Source organism: Colias eurytheme, chromosome 13 (assembly GCF_061535395.1).
Source record: "Colias eurytheme isolate Ceu_HAF_F1 chromosome 13, ilColEury1 Martin Lab GWU primary, whole genome shotgun sequence".
Classification (NCBI taxonomy): Eukaryota; Metazoa; Arthropoda; class Insecta; order Lepidoptera; family Pieridae; genus Colias; species Colias eurytheme.
The window spans coordinates 3,736,878-3,755,606 of record NC_142992.1 but is presented as its reverse complement, the minus strand read 5'-3'; the positions used below and the strand labels follow the sequence as shown (position 1 = coordinate 3,755,606).

Genomic DNA, 18,729 nt, shown 5'->3' with positions numbered 1-18,729 from the left:
CCTAGGGACTCTTGACATGTTTCCGAAGAAACATCTTACGTTACTAACTCACGCACTCTAGACCCCCCTTGGAGGGACTCATTCAATGGACTAATAAGTTATCAGGTTATGAAATAAAACTGTTTATTATTAACTAAAAAATTGTTTTATTAATTATTCTTATAAAATAAAAATATTGTGTTATAAATGAAATTTAAGGCATTTTATAGATATTTTCTCCGATAATCATCTTACAGTAAGATGTTGGAATGAAATGAACATTATGATTTTTTTATGTAAATCTGATTTTCTTAATTCTAGATTTTCCTTCTTCATTTCTGGAAACTTCGTAATAATGTGTGACTTTATCTATATTTCCCAGAGATTCGATGAACTCCCTGTCGTGGGTGATGATTATAAACATGAAGTTCTTCTGGGTCATTCTCTCTTGAACTATTTCTCCGAGAGCAGAACACAAACTGTGAATGTTCTCTTGATCTAAATTCGTTGTCGGCTCATCTAGCGCGAGGATACCGAATCTGTAATGTTATTTAATAAATAATTATTTTTTGTGTCAAATCTAAAAACTCATAGCATCTTTGTTATACAATTTTTTTATTATTCAAATGAACTATCCATAGGTATATTATTATATCAATAAAAACAGTTGCCACAAAATCTTTGTGAGGATATACAAACGAATCTCTTATTTATACAATTCAGTTAAAATAAAGGCTGAAACTCACTTGGAGCTAAATGTTTCAGCTAAAGCCAGACGTATGATGAGGCAGGCTAGCACCTTCTGTCCCGCACTGCAGCGCCCACGCATGTCTATTTCAACACCATTTTTACATTGGACTACCCTGTGATAAAAAAACGTTTTATATCAAGATATACTATTGAAAAAATCTTATTATTATAATAAAATAAAATTTGATGACTAAATTTCTTAAAAAAAAATCCTTTGGTCATATACACTTGCACCATACATACCTGTAATCATATTTACGACGATCAGAGTCAGCATTCATAGTACCCTCGGTTTTAATTTCTATATAGTCGATATCATTTCCTCTGTATATTTTTCTCCACATTTCACTGTAACAGGTAAAAAAAATTGCTTTTATTAATAATATTATTGCTTTAAGCCGTGTTATACAAACAGCGTAACAGATTTCTGTCTTTGTGACAACATTCATATAACTCACAAGTGACAACATTCATATAACTCACAGGTCGATATGAGATGCATATTCCTTAGTCTTAGAGCGTATACGCACTATGCGGGTAGCCGCATTGCGGGTAGCCGCAAGCACAATTATGTACGTAATATTCATTTCTATGCGCACTGCGATGCGGCTACCGCAGACCGCACAGTGCGCATAGAAATGAATATTACGTACATAATTGTGCTTGCGGTCAGCCGGACGGCTACCCACAATGCGGCTAACCGCATAGTGCGTATACGCTCTAAGTCTAGCTCAATACATAACCAGGTTCCACCATATCATGGTGATTATAACGTAATAAACGTGTTTAGTGCATACACTGCACATCACCTGTCTACGCGGTGCACGTGCAGCGAGCGGATGTACCGTCACACCCCGGACACTCCATACAAAATTATCGTTTTGACAGTCACACTGTAGAGACTGCAAATGTGTGTGTTAACGCTTTATGGTTGGCACATTTGTGACTAGCGTAAAAAAAAATCGCGTTTTTCTGATGAAATACATCCGTAAACAGCACAATATCTAACCATTTTCTACGAAAAACGATAATCACGAATCCAAAATAATAAAATTACTTTAAGTCAATTTGATTAATGTTGTCAATCTTCGTTGCGTGTCGTCCTTGCAGAAAAATGCGGACCATTATTAGCCTGATCGTGCGGGGTGAGGTAAGTGTTTAATTTTAGCGGGCGGCGGAGAGCGTCCGTTCTGTAGCGTTTAGCTACTATTATGTATTCTGTGGTACCGTACCGTATGATGAGGTTGATGTTCTCCATCTTGTCGCGGTGGAACTGCAGCAGGCAGCGGTCGAGCGCGGCGAGCAGGTCGCGCGCGTCGCGGTCCACGGCGCGCGTCACGTGCAGCGAGCACAGCCGCTCGCGGTGGCGCGCCTCCACGCCCGCGTTGCCGCTCGCCTTCAGCTCCGCGCGGAACTGCTTCAGGCTCGCCTGTGATACGTAGAGAGATGTGAGGCGTGTGTCGCCGTAAAAATGTAAATACAGTTAGATTGAAAAATGTCGAAAATTTGTATACCTACATGAAATTTTATTACAATTTGCTTTTATTTCGATTTTAATAAACTAGCGCATTGTAAGATAATTAAGTATAACTTGAAATGAAAAAAATAAAAACAAATTAAAATTATTCAATAGATATTTATCACCAACCTATATTATTACAAAATTGGACCATTAAAAAAAAACATATTTAAATTCACATTACCTTCATCTCTCCCAACATGCCCTCAGTCTGCGCTTTCTCTCTAAATATCTTAGTCTGTTTGGAAATCAGTTCCTCTTTCTGCGACAACATCTCCGTATTAACTCCGCTCAGTTTCTCGTTGATTTCCGCCAACTCTTTCTCACAATTCTCGATTTCGGTTTGCGCTTTACGTAGTTTTAAGTTATCGTCTAAATTACGTTTGTATATCTGTTAAAAAAAGAGAAATTGGTTTACGTACTCTTCACCATTTTTATTTCAAAAGAACTTTATCACATAAACTATACAGTGATAAACTTGTATAGTTTTATAAGCACATGGCTTAAGAGTCTGTGTGATATCTTGTGAATTATGTGTACCAAAAAAATAGAGATAGACGATCCAGAGAATAATATTACGTGCTATAGACTAATATATAAACAAAATAATAAAATTCAAATTACATTATATATTACATAAATATTTAAGACGTATTTCAACATACTTCCTGTTTAGCAAGCTCATCCCTCAAGCTATCTATCTTCTTAGTGAGAACATCGCGGTCGACCATAATCTGTTTCTGTTTTTCCATCAACTTCTCATTTGCTTCCTTAATTTCGTCCATTTTCTTCTGGATGTTTCGCTCCTTATGTTGACGAATCTCCAAGTCTATGATCTTCACTTTGTCGAACGCGTTTACGACTTTCATTATGTAATTATTTTTTATATCTATTTCGTTTCTGAAAGGTTTATTAGCATTAAAACAATATAATATACAAAAACACATAATTCAATGTTTTTTAACAAATTTGGCTTTAATATTTTAAATACTAAAATGTATTCAAATAATGATTATCAAAATATACAAATGTTAAACGTGCAAAGGTGTTATAACTTACAATAAAAATGGAGAAATATCAATAAATCACTCACCTATTCTTTTTAACGACCTCATTCTTTGCATTTTGTTTCTCTTTGAGATCGGCTTCGAGCGGCGCGATACCTTCTTGCAGTTCTTTTAATTCAACCAAATATTTCTCTTTGTTTTCTTCCATTGTCTTCAGGTTTTCTTGCAGGTTGACTAGATCTTGAACCTTAATATAGGAAATGGACATTTTATCAATATCTTGAAAGTAAAATGAGAAAAATACATATGTTGATCGATACGATGTCGCGAGGTCGCTTGATTGATGAGAAAATAGCATAATATAAGAATTTTAATAAAAACAATTTACGAGATTTTCTACAGGAATCAAAAAAGTGCCGTATTTATTAAATATTAGATTAGACAAAAAATACCTTCTTCTGAATATTAACGACTTCCTCTTTCAACTTGATCTTCTTCTCAGTGGCATTATGCAGTTTCTTGTTGTGTGCGTTGAGCGCAGTTTGCGCGCTCTTGATTTGCGCTCGCAACGCGGAGAGACGTTGCCGCACCGACGTTTGCTGCGTTGTCGCTTCGTCGAGCGTTATGTCCGTTATTATGTCCGTGCATTGCGCTTTTATTGCTTCTAGCTGTTTGTCAAAACAATCTTTTTAAGGGGCAGAAAAATATGCTTACATATTTTGCTAATGAATTTTGTTATGAAAATGTGGTGCAGTGCTGTTAAAAAATTTACTTTTCCTTTTCTTTGGTACTTAAAAAGTCGGTTAAAAACATAAATAACTATATAAATATTGTCAGTCAGTCTACAATGATTATTTCGTATAAAGATAGATTCCTTTCCGAATCGTAATTTCTTATGAATTTAAACAACTTAAATTTAGAGAACTTATTATATGGGAGTTATTTTAAAAACATAAGAATAAGAATGCAAATCCTTATAATTCCAAACAACCTAAAAAAACATTTATTTAAAAGAATTTATAAAAATGATATGATCTCACATCTTTATTAGCGGTTTTCAGCTCGTTAGTGAAGCGGTCCAACAGCGGCATGTCGCCGGCGAGTGCTCGCGCGGTTTGCAAGCGCTTCTCCGGCTCTATCATGGTCATAGATAGCTCGTCCGTTTCCTCTGTAGCACTGGATATTTTCTGAAATCATTTATTTATTTTACTTTTTGAAGTGATACTTTTTTATGGGGGTTGGAAAAAAATTTAGTGTAACATTTTTCCGTTACGCGCCATCTTGTTTTTATCCCTACAACGCGTGATTGACGTAGTTATTTCTGTAAAGTTGCATAAAGTAAATTATTTTTTGAAAAATAAGGTCATAAAGAAGTTTCACTTCTTACGTGTGTACACTAGTTCACGCACACATTTTTTTTTATTGTACAGTGTACACCATTTAACTTATATGTAAATAAGGTTAAGTACTGAGACCTTATTGCTTATGAACAATCTCATGCAGGCAGGTTGTAATTTTATGAGAAATAATATAATAGTGTATGTAACTCGTAATTTTAAAAGTCTATCTATACATATAGATAATAAAGATGTAAATACAAAATTAAAGAACATTATCTTCCTGTAATGTATATCTGTGTCAATTATTTATTCATGATAATGTTTAGAATAATTATTATAACATGCAATATTGACTTAGTTATGTTGAATATCACAATATTGTTGTGTTGCATCTCATCCTGCTTATGCAAATAGGAAATACCATTAGATTAACTATTACCTATGACTTAACTTATAAGCCATCTAAAAGAAACAACTTACAGTGTCAATATCGCTAAGACGTTTCTCCAACTTCGGTATCTCCTTATCTTTGAGGTTGATAATTCTCTCATTGAGCGACTTCATACTGAGCAAATCATCTTTCTTTGCAGAGGACTTCTGTAATTCCTCTGTTACTTTTTCAAGCTTGGCCGGTACATTCATCACTTGTGTTGTTAATTGTGTTATGAGATCTGATACCTAAAAATAGTAGATTTTAATATAAAATCGATATAACAACTGGTATAAAATATACATATTTTTTACTAAATTATATTTTTTTTGAAAATTATAGTTTTTAAATGTATGTACTTAAGTATAACAAACCTCCGTGTCTGTATCAAATCCTCGGTTGCACAGTGGGCAGCAGTTATTGTCCTTCAGTTGATTTTTATACTTAGCTATTATAAACATTGATGATTGTAGAACATTTTGTTCATCCTGTAAAAACGAATGTATTAGGATGATATTAAGTTTATTTACGCAAATGTATTTTCTGTAGAATTCTGTACCATTATTTTGTAAATATATTGCGTTGGAAATCAAAACTAAATTTAACTTATAAATTGTTACACAAAAATTTTTTACAAAAATTAACACATTTCAACTAATTTCGCCCTTATTGTCACTTCCTTTGAAACAAGTAATTAAACAAAAAAAATACCTGAAGTTTTTCCACAGTGGCGGTTACTTTAGCCAGCGTAGCATCGTACGTCTGTGTGCCACAAGCTTTATACATTTGATCCTCTGCTTTTGTGAGTTCCGCTTTTCGCTCATTCAGTTGGTCGCGGGCGTGCTTACGATCGGCTTCTAGACGAGTTATCTGAAATTGAGATGATATTTTAAAATAAAAAAAAAAAAAGTGTGGTACTCGGGGACTGCCGCGGTAAAGCTATTGCATTTGCATAGCGTGCCTTCAAGTCGTGCGTGGGGAGCGTGAGGTTTTTTCGTTATGGAATTTCTGGATTCGGTCCCCGCGTTCAAGGCCCGCGATAGAAGCTATGCAATAGCTTAAAAATGCCCTTTGTTTATGCAAAAATCTTTAATAGTATTTCCTTTTTTGTTTGACAATTCAAATAGAAAAATGAAACATGTTTTGAAATATATGAATAAGTATTGTTAAATAACACTTCAGAAGTGTTTTTTCTTTGTATGGCGTAATTTATATTCAACAGTTAAAATTTATGGTACATAATAAATAAATAAATTCTACTTTTTTAATGAACTAAATAAAGTATTTGATAATAAAGCAGGTAAAATATTAAATTATAAAATATACATACTTCCATTTGTTTCTCTTTGATCTTCTGTTTCGCTGAATCTACTTCAGATCTAAGTTCACATTCCAATTTGTTCACAGATACAGCGTAATTATTTTGAATGTCTCCTAATAGTTCAGTTAAATTCTCCCTGGAATAAAATATTAGTATAAGTAAAAGTTCATCTATCTTCCCTTAAAATTTACATATTTTTTCTGAGATTCATGAATTATTATGCTAATCATATGCATTTCTGTTGGTAAATTGGTTGAATATCAGAAATTGAAAATGGGATCTGTAGTTTCAGATAAGAAGGAATTTCTACAATAACTCTCACCAGAGGCGGCTCGTGACAAAATTTTATGGGTGTTCACTTGAAATAAAACACTGAAAATACATGGTGTAAAGCAGTACATTTATCAAAAAAATTACTTATAAAGGAAATACATATGTCTTTCTTTTTGGTGTGCAAAAATATCTACTTAAAGCGACAAGACATTCGTAAATGTCTGTCACAACCACACAACCACGGTGTTTTCACATAATATTCATCGGATTTAAACACACGCGTATATGTTTTCGTTTTTGTCGTACATTTTTGCCTAAGGCCAAGTTCAGGCCGTGGCAGTCCCTTAGCTTTCAATTCAAGCCGAATTTGTAACGTTTTAACACACTTTTTAATGAACGCCACATTATAATTGTTCATTTTCACACTCACAAATTATACTGATAACTACAGACTATTTCATCACGTATCTTATGATTTTAATTAGAAAATTCCCGAATTTGCATTCGCGCGCGTGCATTGAAGTTGACTCGAGAGTCGAGTGTTTGTTTAAAATTTAGAGAGTGGCAACATCGCGCGAAATCGCTGTCCTGTGTACGGGCGCCCAGGCGCGGCGGTAAAAACGAACCGGCAACGTTTGCGGGAGCGGCGCTCCGAATTTTGCTATCTTTCCATAGAAAATCTTCTGTTTCACGCGCGCAGGCCACTGGCAAACCCTCTCTTTCACTCCTATTGGATTTCGTATTAGGAAATGTACTAAATATTTTTTCATTGGAGCGCAATCGTGAGCGCACCGCTTCGCGCGTTACTGTATAATACAGTATTATTCAGGTGTATGGAATGATGGAATGATGGATATATTCATTGGTATTGACAGTAGTTTTTTACGATTACGATTGATTTTAAATAGTAATAATTAATATTAATAATGAAATTAAGGAGTATGATTTTATTATAATTATTTATGGGAGTTCACTGCACCAGCGCTCCTTAGGGCGAGCCGCCTCTGACTCTCACAATATTTCTTGGTTTATGGTTTAAGTATAGAAGTTTACATTGTTTGAATTTGAATAAATAAAGTATGGGTTCTTAAATGTGAAAATAACAAAGCTATAACTATTTACATACTTGTGTTTGTTCTTTAAAACTGTCAATTGTTTTTCTTTTTGTTTCAATGATTCCTCAATCATATCCCGCTCCTTAATTTTTGCTGTTTGTTTTTGTAGTTTTGTTACCTGGAAATAATTTTGATTGTTACATTATACTTACTTGAATTATATTATGTTAGTAATGAGAAATTTATATTGTATATAAAACATATGAAAAGAAAACTTATACAATGTAAGTAAGTTAATATATTATTGGATATATAACTAGCTGTGCCGCGCGATTTCACCCGCGTGGCTCCGCTCCTGTTGGTCTAACCGTGATGATATATAGATATTATAAGATATATTATTGAGGATTTTCAAGAAAACCAATTTGTTTCTGTGTAAACGGGCTATCTAATACCGAAAGAATTTTGCAAATCGGACCAGTCGTTCCCGAGATCAGCGCGTTCAAACGAACAAACTCTTCAGCTTTATAATATTAGTATAGATAAAAATAATTGTACCTTATCATTTAATACTTCCAGCTCTTGCTCATTAGTTTCAATGAGTTTTTCATTTTCATTTATTTCCTTTTGCTTCTCTTCAGTATTGAGTTCATTTTGGATCCGTTCAAAGTCCCTATAAAGTATATAAATTAATGTAAGAATAACAAATATTATAGAAGTAATTGGGAAGGTAAATGTAATTGTTATGAGATAAAAAAATATCTGAAAATTAAAATTGATTTTGATCTCTTAAAAAATTATTGGCAATAAGTAAATCAGCATCAATTTTCACCTGGGATTTAAAATAAATGACAATTGAATAAAGTATAGTCTGTGGTTGTCTGTCAGTAAAATGTTTCCTTCAAAAAATACACAATATTAAAAAAAAACAGCGTGTGTGGCGAGCACACATTTACTTCTTTGGCTAGATTCAAGATACCAAAATCGTCGCCTTACTCCAAGACGTGACAGCATTGCCATGACGCAACCTTGAAATTTTACTCTCAACACGCCTAAAGAAGTTAACTTCAAAAAGTAAAATGTACTTACTCTTCAGCAGTCTTCAGTTTTGCCTCAACAGTTTCTAATCTCTGCTTTGATTTATTCACATCTGTAATTTGTTTTTCAATTTTCGCCATATCCTTCTTATTTGTTTGAATATCCTCTTCTTTGTTTGATATCTTTTCTTTTTGTCTAGACTGTATAAACATAGTAATATTAAAGTTGTATATAAAATTATCTTACTTGAATATTATGATCAATTATAATTGTGTATAATTTTGTTATTTTAAGAATTAAATGATGATGAAAATTATTTTTTATGTGTGTTTATGTATAATAGTCCGTTGAATAAAAAGTTCTAGAGTGCGTGAGTTAGTAACGTAAGATGTTTCTTCGGAAACATGTCAAGAGTCCCTAGGTAATAAACATACTAAAACCCCGGGCCACTAGGAGGAGCCCCGGAGTGGGGGGAGGGGGGAAATGGGTCCATTTTTTCATTTTTCGCTTAAATCTCAAAAACGGTACATGTTAGAGAAAAACTTTCAAGGAAAAGTTGAAAGGCCATAAAATTATCTACAAGTTGGACCTCAATCATTTTTTCCTATATCCTACCGTTTCTGAGTTATACGCAGTAAAACATGATTTTGGCTCAAACAATTTCCACATCAATCGATCAAAAAATATTTCTTTCTTCCAAAAAACTAAAATGTGCAACTTGTGACCGGTACTGATAGATTGCTCTTAATTAGGTCTATAATTGGTAAAATAAACACATACCTCCATGAAAGCCTTTAGGAGGAATCGATTGTCAAAATATTATAATATGGTAGTTTGAGTTACTGAACTTGATCTTTTTATTTTTTTCTTCCAAAAAACTCAAAAGTGCAACTTGTGACCGGTACAGATAGATTGCTCATAATTGGGTCTATCATTGATAAAAATACCAGATTCCACCACGGAGGCGTTTACGGGGAATTGAATTTTATTAGGGTAGTTACGATACTTGAACTTTTTATTTTTTTTCTCCAAAAAAACTCAAAAGTGCAACTTGTGACCAATACTGATAGATTGCTCTTAATTAGGTCTATAATTGGTAAAATAAACACATTCCTCCATGGAAGCCTTTAGGAGGAATCGATTGTCAAAATACTATATTAGGGTAGTTTGAGTTACTGAACTTTATCTTTTTATTTTTTTCTTCCAAAAAACTCAAAAGTGCAACTTGTGACCGGTGTGATAGATTGCTCTTAATTAGGTCTATAATTGGTAAAATAAACACATTCCTCCATGGAAGCCTTTAGGAGGAATCGATTGTCAAAATATTATATTAGGGTAGTTTGAGTTACTGAACTTGATCTTTTTATTTTTTTCTTCCAAAAAACTCAAAAGTGCAACTTGTGACCGGTACAGATAGATTGCTCATAATAAGGTCTATCATTGATAAAAATACTAGATTCCACCACGGAGGCGTTTACGGGGAATTAAATTTTATTAGGGTAGATACGATACTTGAACTTTATATTTTTTTTCTTCCAAAAAAACTCAAAAGTGCAACTTGTGACCGGTACCGATAGATTGCTCATAATTAGGTCTATCATTGATAAAAAAACCAGATTCCACCATGGAGGCGTTTAGGAGGTATTGAATTTTATTAGGGTAGTTACGATACATGAACTTTTTAACTAACTACCCTAATAAAATTCAATTCCCCGTAAACGTTTCCATGGTGGAATCTGGTATTTTTATCAATGATAGACCTAATTATGAGCAATCTATCTGTACCGGTCACAAGTTGCACTTTTGAGCTTTTTGGAAGAAAAAAAATAAAAAGTTCATGTATCGTAACTACCCTGATAAAATTCAATTCCCCGTAAACGCCTCCGTGGTGGGATCTGGTATTTTTAGCAATGATAGACCTAATTATGAGCAATCTATCTGTACCGGTCACAAGTTGCACTTTTGAGTTTTTTGGAAGAAAAAAATAAAAAGATCAAGTTCAGTAACTCAAACTACCATATTATAATATTTTGACAATCGATTCCTCCTAAAGGCTTCCATGGAGGAATGTGTTTATTTTACCAATTATAGACCTAATTAAGAGCAATCTATCAGTACTGGTCACAAGTTGCACATTTGAGTTTTTTGGAAGAAAGAAATATTTTTTGATCGATTGATGTGGAAATTGTTTGAGCCAAAATCATGTTTTACTGCGTATAACTCAGAAACGGTAGGATATAGGAAAAAATGATTCAGGTACAACTTGTAGATAATTTTATGGCCTTTCAATTTTTCCTTGAAAGTTTTTCTCTAACATGTACCGTTTTTGAGATTTAAGCGAAAAATGAAAAAATGGACCCATTTCCCCCCTCCCCCCACTCCGGGGCTCCTCCTAGTGGCCCGGGGTTTTAGTATGTTTATTACCTAGGGACTCTTGACATGTTTCCGAAGAAACATCTTACGTTACTAACTCACGCACTCTGGACCCCCTTTGGAGGGACTCATTCAATGGACTATAAAGCCAACCTATAACACCCAACAACATACTTAAAAAAAATTCCATCACCTCCAATAGAATTAGTAACTCAATGATGATATTTTAGATAAACAGGTTCTGTCACAAGTTCACAACCATACAAGTAATTACAGTTGCATTTAGGGCTGATTTTTCAATCCTTGGTTAAAACTTATTCATCGAATAACGTATTAAACTATCATTTCAAAAATATATTATACTAGCTTTCCGCCTGCGGATTCGCCCGCGTTTTCAAAAAAAAACCCGCATAGTTCCCGTTCCCGTGGGATTTCCGGGATAAAACCTAGCCTATGTCACTCAGAAATGATGTAGCTTTCCAACAGTGAAAGAATTTTTCAAATCTGCCAAGTAGTTTCGGAGCCTATTCAATTCATACAAACAAACAAAAAATCAAACCTTTCCTCTTTATAATATTTGTATAGATTGTATAGATGTATAGATGTATAGATTTGTCTGTATTTGACAGTATACAGGTGACGTTTTAAAATGTTCGTGTAATACTTTATTGGACGGATAAATTTTAACCAACGATTGAAAAATCGGCCCTTATTATATTTATTACTTACCAAAGCATCCCTGCTCTGGTCCACATGATGCTGGAACTTCTTTTCTTCTTCATCGGCCAGCCCCTTCTGCTCCTTGAGGTCGTCCTGCAGTTCCTTAATCTTTTGGGTGATTGTGTTCATGCCTTTCTGTGCGTCTTCGTCTGTTTCCACCTTCTCAATTTCTAGATCTGTTTGTAGACAATTTTGTTGTTTTTATTCTATTCTATACACATTTGTTTTAAGTTTTAGTTGCTGAAGTGATTAAGAAGAAGAAATTAAAAATTCTTTAAAGATTAAGGTAATTTTACTATTATTAATTACTATTAAACACCATAACTATAGGTGAGACAATGTTCCTCTTTTTCTAATGTATTGCAAATAAGAATCTAAAGAAAATACTTCTTCAAATTGAAATGTGTAAGATTGTTTCAGGGGAAATACAATTGTAAATGACTTAAAATTATTTGCACTTACCAGCAAGTTTGCCTGTCTCCACAATTGAGGAATTTCTTTTATCAATTTTCTCCTGGTTTTGGCTCTCCAACATAATTAATTTGTTGAATTTCACTTCATTGGATGTTTTTTCATTAGCTATTTTCTCTTCCTCTTTATTAAATGAAGTATTCTTCTTGTATGATTCCTCCAGTTCTTTCTGCTTAGTTTTAGCTGTCGCCGCATAGTTGTCTAAAGATAGCATGTTTTCATTATTATTGGAATAATTTCAATAGTTAATTTTATGTTAGGTGATATATTAGGTATATTAGCGTATTTCCAAACTATACATAGCCAGAACGCAACCATAGGAAACTGCTCGTGTATACTTTGTAATGTTGTTTTTAAGTTTGTTATTACAATATATACACGAATTTTGCGTACTGGTCGTGTATACTTTGTAACACGGATTCTTGCTTCTTCGTTCCAAACTATACACGATCAGTACGCAAAATATGTATAAGTAAATATAGCTACTACACCACTTACGCTTGAGCGAAATAATAAATATATAGGCAATCAAAGACTTGTACAGCCATATCTATCTACTTTTATTCTTCTTGATTGATTCAGTAAAATATGGAATAAAAATATAATTAGGTAAGCTTAGAAAAATAAATAGGTAACAGATATAAGGGTTACCTATGGGTTAGGTTAGGTTCGTGTTTTAACCAATGATATTTTATGTATAGATACGTTATATACTCACAATATATCCAAAAAAAATGCTTCATATGCAGTGTCAGGCACACACAAATACAATTTTCATTTTACTTAATTTATTACATTGACAGACTGTATAAGAGAGATGGCTCTAATAAAATGATATAAACAAAAAAGACAAAGATAGTTTGTCACTTCCGCGCAGGTGTAAGCAAAAGTCATAAGAATTCACCAATTAAATATAAATAAACAAATAGTTGTCATGGTAATTGGCATAGACTAACGACACAGAAGGTTCAATGTTATAGGTTATAGATGTTAGGTTTCCTGCTTAAATAAATGTGACATTTCATTTCATTTACTTTTTTGATTAATATGATGACGTATTAAAATGAAAAAAAAAAACTTTTTTGGAGATATAACTGTATTAAGTATTTATTACTAGCTGTGGTGTTCGTTTTCGGTCATCATCATTTCACCCGATAAACACCCACTGCTGAGCATACTGCATAGTCCTCCTTATAGAACTCCATAAGGACCGATCTTACGCTATTCGTTTCAAGGCAGTTCCCGAAACCCGTACAAGGTCATCATTCCAACTTGTAGGATAATTATAATAATAGTGGTGCCTAGATGAAAAAAAAGGATGAAATAAAAGAAAGGATGAAGTATAAGCCTTTTTTATCTAAAACACAAATAAAATTTATGTTCAATAGCTATTTACAGAAAAGCAAATAGCATTTTTCGTCAGTAGCGATAATCTTTTCTTTAATGTATATACGTATATTCAACATCATTTTTGCAAACAAACATTTTTGCCATCACGATTTCATTGTATATATGTATATAATAAATAGATATATATTTTGTTAATTATATGCACTGTGTGGATTTAAATATAAAAATAATGAAGTATTTACCCAAATCGAAATTAATAAAATAACCGTTCTATTTTCAATAATCGTATCTACATGATAATCTTTGAACACAGTGTACGCTAGCTTTGTCACACTAGTGATTGAAGCAATGTTTTACCCCTTTCATTATTTCAATACACGTGTCAAGCAAGTGTCATTCATAAAGAATTGTAAATTGTTATTTTTGCTCTTAAACTGTAATAATTTAATATATTTTGCTGTGATATGATATTCCTTTATATTTCTTTATTTTTTTGCACGAATACGTGCACTTTCTGAACACACAGGAAGCCATTTTCGACAACTTTAATGTACCTATCGGCACATGCGCTCACTGGGACCGGTGACAATCTGACTGATTGCATTGGTCCCAAATAGGACCAATTCACGGAATCAGTTTTGGTGCGTTAATGACGTATCTACCTCTTGTTTCTATATATAATATCATTGGTTTTAACTACACAAAAAAAGGAGCCCCGCGAAGCGGGGCTCCGTCGCCTCGCAACCGTCTTCTTCTGGACTTATTAGATTCTTACATTTTAGCACTATTGTCAATTGTAAGTTGTGCAGTATAGTCGGGAACGAAGACGCAAGCATCCTCGATACAAAAAATATACGATCAGTACGCAACATTATAATATACACAATACACATGCATTTTAATAATAGATTTCAAAACAGCAATACAATTATATTATAAACGCGAGCAATGGAAAGACGCCGCGCTTACTCCGAAACATACACGATTAGTCCGCATGCGTACTGGCGCTGTATGTTTTGGAGCGCTATTCTTACTTACTTCACTACAAAGTATACGCGAGTATTTGCGTACTGCTGTTGTATAGATTGGAAGAACTTTGTAAAAAAGTTATTTCCAAACTATACATGATTAGTTTCACACCGTTGCGTACTGGCCTTGTATAGTTTGGAAAGACGCGGTATATTAATACAAATAAAAAAAATTTAAACATAAATGACATACTGATATTTTCTTGTAATTCAGGTGTTGTTCCCTCATAAACATTTTGTATGCTTTTCTTGAGCTCTTGTTCTTGGGTCTGGCAGTGTTCTAATCTGAAATTATTCATAGTACATACATTTTTATTAGTGATAGTGTTCAACATGGACATTATTGGCTTAAAATTATAAACAGACAACTCAGGAAAGACCACCCCGGCGAGAAGCCGACACCAAATAAAGTGATAAGTCAAAGGAAGAAGAAATTATTGGCTCAAAATTTTCAATACAAAGGATATAACAGATAGAAAACCTATATCTATAATTTGTGGCCAAAAGGATTATCAAACAATATAAATAAATACAAATACATACCTAGTCTTAATCTTTTCCTTTTTTGACTCAAAAGAAACTAAATTCTTTTGTAATGCAACAATGGCAGTTATCTTTTCAGTGATAGGAGTAAGCTCTTGGGTTAATTCACTCAATTTCAACTCGGCTTCCGAGATTCTAGACTCCGTGTTGACAACATCTAATTTCTTTTTATCTAATTCTTGCTTCTTGTCTGTTAAGAAGGTAACTTCTTGTTCTGAAAGTTATTAAAATATATAGTAAAATCTTACACAAATGTATGCTCTAAATCTTTATTATTTTAAATAAAATATGTTAAGTAAATTAGTTATATTATATTCTACATAATTGAAATACTTACCAAGTAACTTGAGTGTTGTAGCATATTCCTTTCTGATTTTTCTAAGCTTATCAATACAATCACTGTACTTATCAGCATCAAAAATCTCATCAAACCTCTCTTTCACCTTTTTGCCCTCGTCTAAAGGCCAACTTGAATCTTCTTGATGGCAAAATATGACAGAATTCAATATTGCTTTTGATACACCTATAAATTATCATTAGTTATTAGTGTATACATAATTTTGATTAGATACCTACAGTGTATATTTTATTACTATTCTAAACATCTAGGAATATTATACATGAATGATTTATGGATGAATAAGTTTCTGTATAAACCATATTTTGAAAAACAAATGTTCTATTTCTTAACTTAAATAATAAATATTATCATTGTTAACTTGCCCAGTTCTTCATGCATAACAACATCTAAGTCTGCGCATCTTGAAGATATATCTTTAGTCTTTCCATTTTCATCTATAACTGAGAGGAAGGAATCCAAAGTCTGGAACTTGGTTTTCTTCTTTTGTAGTGCAGTAACTCTCATTGATCGTGACACCTCCAGTTGCTTATCTTTAGCATTCACTATCTAAGAATAAAAAAAACATATTTACAGTCAAAACCGTTTATGGTGACATCGTTAAGAACAACATACCAGTTAAATTGACCAAAATCAAAGGTCCTGGCTGAATGTTATATGACCGCCTTATCGAAAACATTGGTTTTTACGACATTGTTTACTACGACATACCGCATTAAGCGACCACATTTGGTTAATATTTTCGGAGTATTATATCTGTAGAACGACCGGCTCTGCTGTATTGTAAACAATTTGAATAGGTAACTGTATCCACATCTGGCACGGTATAATAGTCAATTGCTATTATCGTAAAAGTAATCAAAGTTTAGGGTCTTTTGTAATTCTTAGAAACAAAGCACATGCATGCAGTAGGCATGCTTCGTCATATCTCTTTCTCTTAAGTCAGTTTGTTACTTATCTTTTCACAAGGCACACCAAAACATATTGTTGAGTTAACTGTGAAAATTGTAACATGTCGCAAAAAAGAAAACAAATCAATATCGAAGAAAAAACGCGTATTATTTCAAAGCTACCTGGCAAAAGAATATAGTGTATCACACTCGACAATTTTAACCGTTTGGAAAGAAAGGGAGAAAATTCAAATCCGGTTGTTACAACTATCGGTTTTTACGACTCAATATGACTAGTCCCTTCGATGTCGTTATAACAGATTTTGACTGTATTTTGAAGTTGGATATGGAGTCTCTTTTTGTCTTAAATTGTATAGAATTTGGATAACCATATAGTGTAAAATGTAAACATACTAAATAAACATTTAATCCATTGAATACATTATCCTTTATTACCCTCCATGCAATATTATAGGTTTTTAAAATGATTAACCCTCTATCTGGGTATTAAAACTTCCATACCTTTAATTTTACTTGTCCCATTACTTCAGTGGATCTGTTTACTTTAGCATCGTGTACAAAGCATTCATTTCGGCTGCCCGGAGGCATTTGACCTGTTACAGCATATCGTAAACATTCAATTATTGTTGTTTTACCGCACCCATTTTGACCAAGTATTAAAGTTAATGGTTTTTCAAAAGAAATCCTTTGCTCATCACATTCTTCAGGACCAAAACTGCGGATACCTCGAACCGCCAAAGATTTTATTCCCGCCATTGTAATGTTTAATATGTTGTCGAGCTCAACTCAATTCATTCCTGGGAAAAATGATGTTATTGATTATGAATATGTTACCCTTTACATTGATGTGTTATATGGATCTAAATTCAGTTGTCTGTTGATTATTACCGATGTTTTAACAAATTCAAATATCAAAATCGGATGAACTGTAACACGACAAAAGGTTATTTTCCCGGCGTCCGCGTCGTTGTCTTTGAAGTTTGATGCTGAATTGTTGACAGTTGTTTATTGATAAACCGTAGTGCTTTAAGCTACGGCCACACTACCGTGATATGCCAATAATTATTGCCACAACTTTAACAACACCTAGGTGTAACCACGACTTATGGCCATAATTCTACAATGCCAATCAATATGACAAATGGCGGTAGGCAATAGCTCCGGTGGCGGTATTCTTTCGCACATCAAAGAAGATTACCGCGGTATTTTTTTTTTTTTTTTTTTATTGGTAATAGGGAAGCGCTTGACCACAATCTCGCCTGATGTTAAGCTGAGATGTGGTCTAAGATGGAACGCGCTTCCCTAGAAGGTACCTGTTCACTCTACGCTTGAAGACCCCCATATTGTACTCGTCGGGGAACACAGACTCAGGAAGCATGTTCCAGTCCCTCGCGGTTCGGATAAAGAATGTGGAACCGAACCGCTTAGTCCGGGTACATGGAACGTCCACCATATGGCGATGCCTAGAATCTGTGCGCCTCGACGATCGATGGAAGAACGGGGATGGCGGAACGAGATCGTGCAGTTCCGCAGCGCACTCTCCAAAGTGTATCCGATAGAAGACCGATAAGCTGGCCACTCTGCGGCGGTGACCGAGGCTTTGGAGCTTTTTGCCTACTAGGTCATCGTCATTTATGAGCCTCTTGGCACGCCTCTCTATCGCCTCAAGCGCCTCCAGTTGGTACTTGGCGGATCCGTCCCAGAGGTGAGAGCAGTATTCCATGCACGATCGGACTTGTGCTTGATAAAGGTTGAGCAACTGTCCCGGGCTGAAATACTGTCTCACCTTCGCCAGAATTCCAAGCTTTTTTGAGGCTACTTGGGCTTTAGATTCAATGAAGGAACCAAAGTTCAGAGTGGGCGTTAAGGTGATACCAAGAAGCTCAAGGTGGTTAGTTATCGGCACGGACACACCTTGAAAATTCGGAGTCAGGTGGAATGGACTCCGTTTAGCGGAGAATAGACACGCCTGGGTCTTAGCCGCATTGAACTTGACCAGATTGGCATCGCCCCAGTCGGAGACCGCCTGTAAGGACAAGTTCATGCGATCAACCATCGCCTCCCGTAGAGACTGAATTTGTGCCGTACTGGCTCGCGTATTATTAATATGTAATTATTAATATGTAATTATTGCGTATGCGGCCACACTACCGTTTGTCCAGTGTGCAATATGAGCTCACCGGCGACGCACGTATCGACATGGAGTGGTCAAATGAAAAAGCGCTCGATGGTGCTCGAATTTTTGGAATTATATTCCAATCCG

General features: G+C 34.3%; 2 protein-coding genes across 2 annotated transcripts; both read right to left on the bottom strand.

The window, feature by feature from the left end:
- Nucleotides 1-112: 112 nt before the first annotated feature.
- On the bottom strand, nucleotides 113-17,285 carry rad50 (DNA repair protein rad50). The gene is made up of 23 exons (XM_090108643.1): nucleotides 16,968-17,285; nucleotides 15,921-16,104; nucleotides 15,535-15,720; nucleotides 15,198-15,411; nucleotides 14,848-14,939; nucleotides 12,268-12,477; nucleotides 11,815-11,981; nucleotides 8,764-8,912; nucleotides 8,233-8,347; nucleotides 7,746-7,852; nucleotides 6,356-6,482; nucleotides 5,737-5,895; nucleotides 5,400-5,513; nucleotides 5,076-5,273; nucleotides 4,296-4,442; nucleotides 3,708-3,923; nucleotides 3,342-3,502; nucleotides 2,914-3,148; nucleotides 2,433-2,639; nucleotides 1,962-2,158; nucleotides 973-1,077; nucleotides 726-842; nucleotides 113-518 (listed from the first exon to the last, which is right to left on the bottom strand). The coding sequence occupies exons 1-23, from the start codon at nucleotides 17,220-17,222 to the stop codon at nucleotides 272-274; spliced, it is 3,909 nt and encodes a 1,302-aa protein (XP_089964769.1). The 5' UTR covers nucleotides 17,223-17,285; the 3' UTR covers nucleotides 113-271.
- On the bottom strand, nucleotides 17,248-18,522 carry LOC149903301 (uncharacterized). The gene is made up of 2 exons (XM_090108908.1): nucleotides 18,005-18,522; nucleotides 17,248-17,263 (listed from the first exon to the last, which is right to left on the bottom strand). The coding sequence occupies exons 1-2, from the start codon at nucleotides 18,520-18,522 to the stop codon at nucleotides 17,248-17,250; spliced, it is 534 nt and encodes a 177-aa protein (XP_089965034.1).
- Nucleotides 18,523-18,729: the final 207 nt, after the last annotated feature.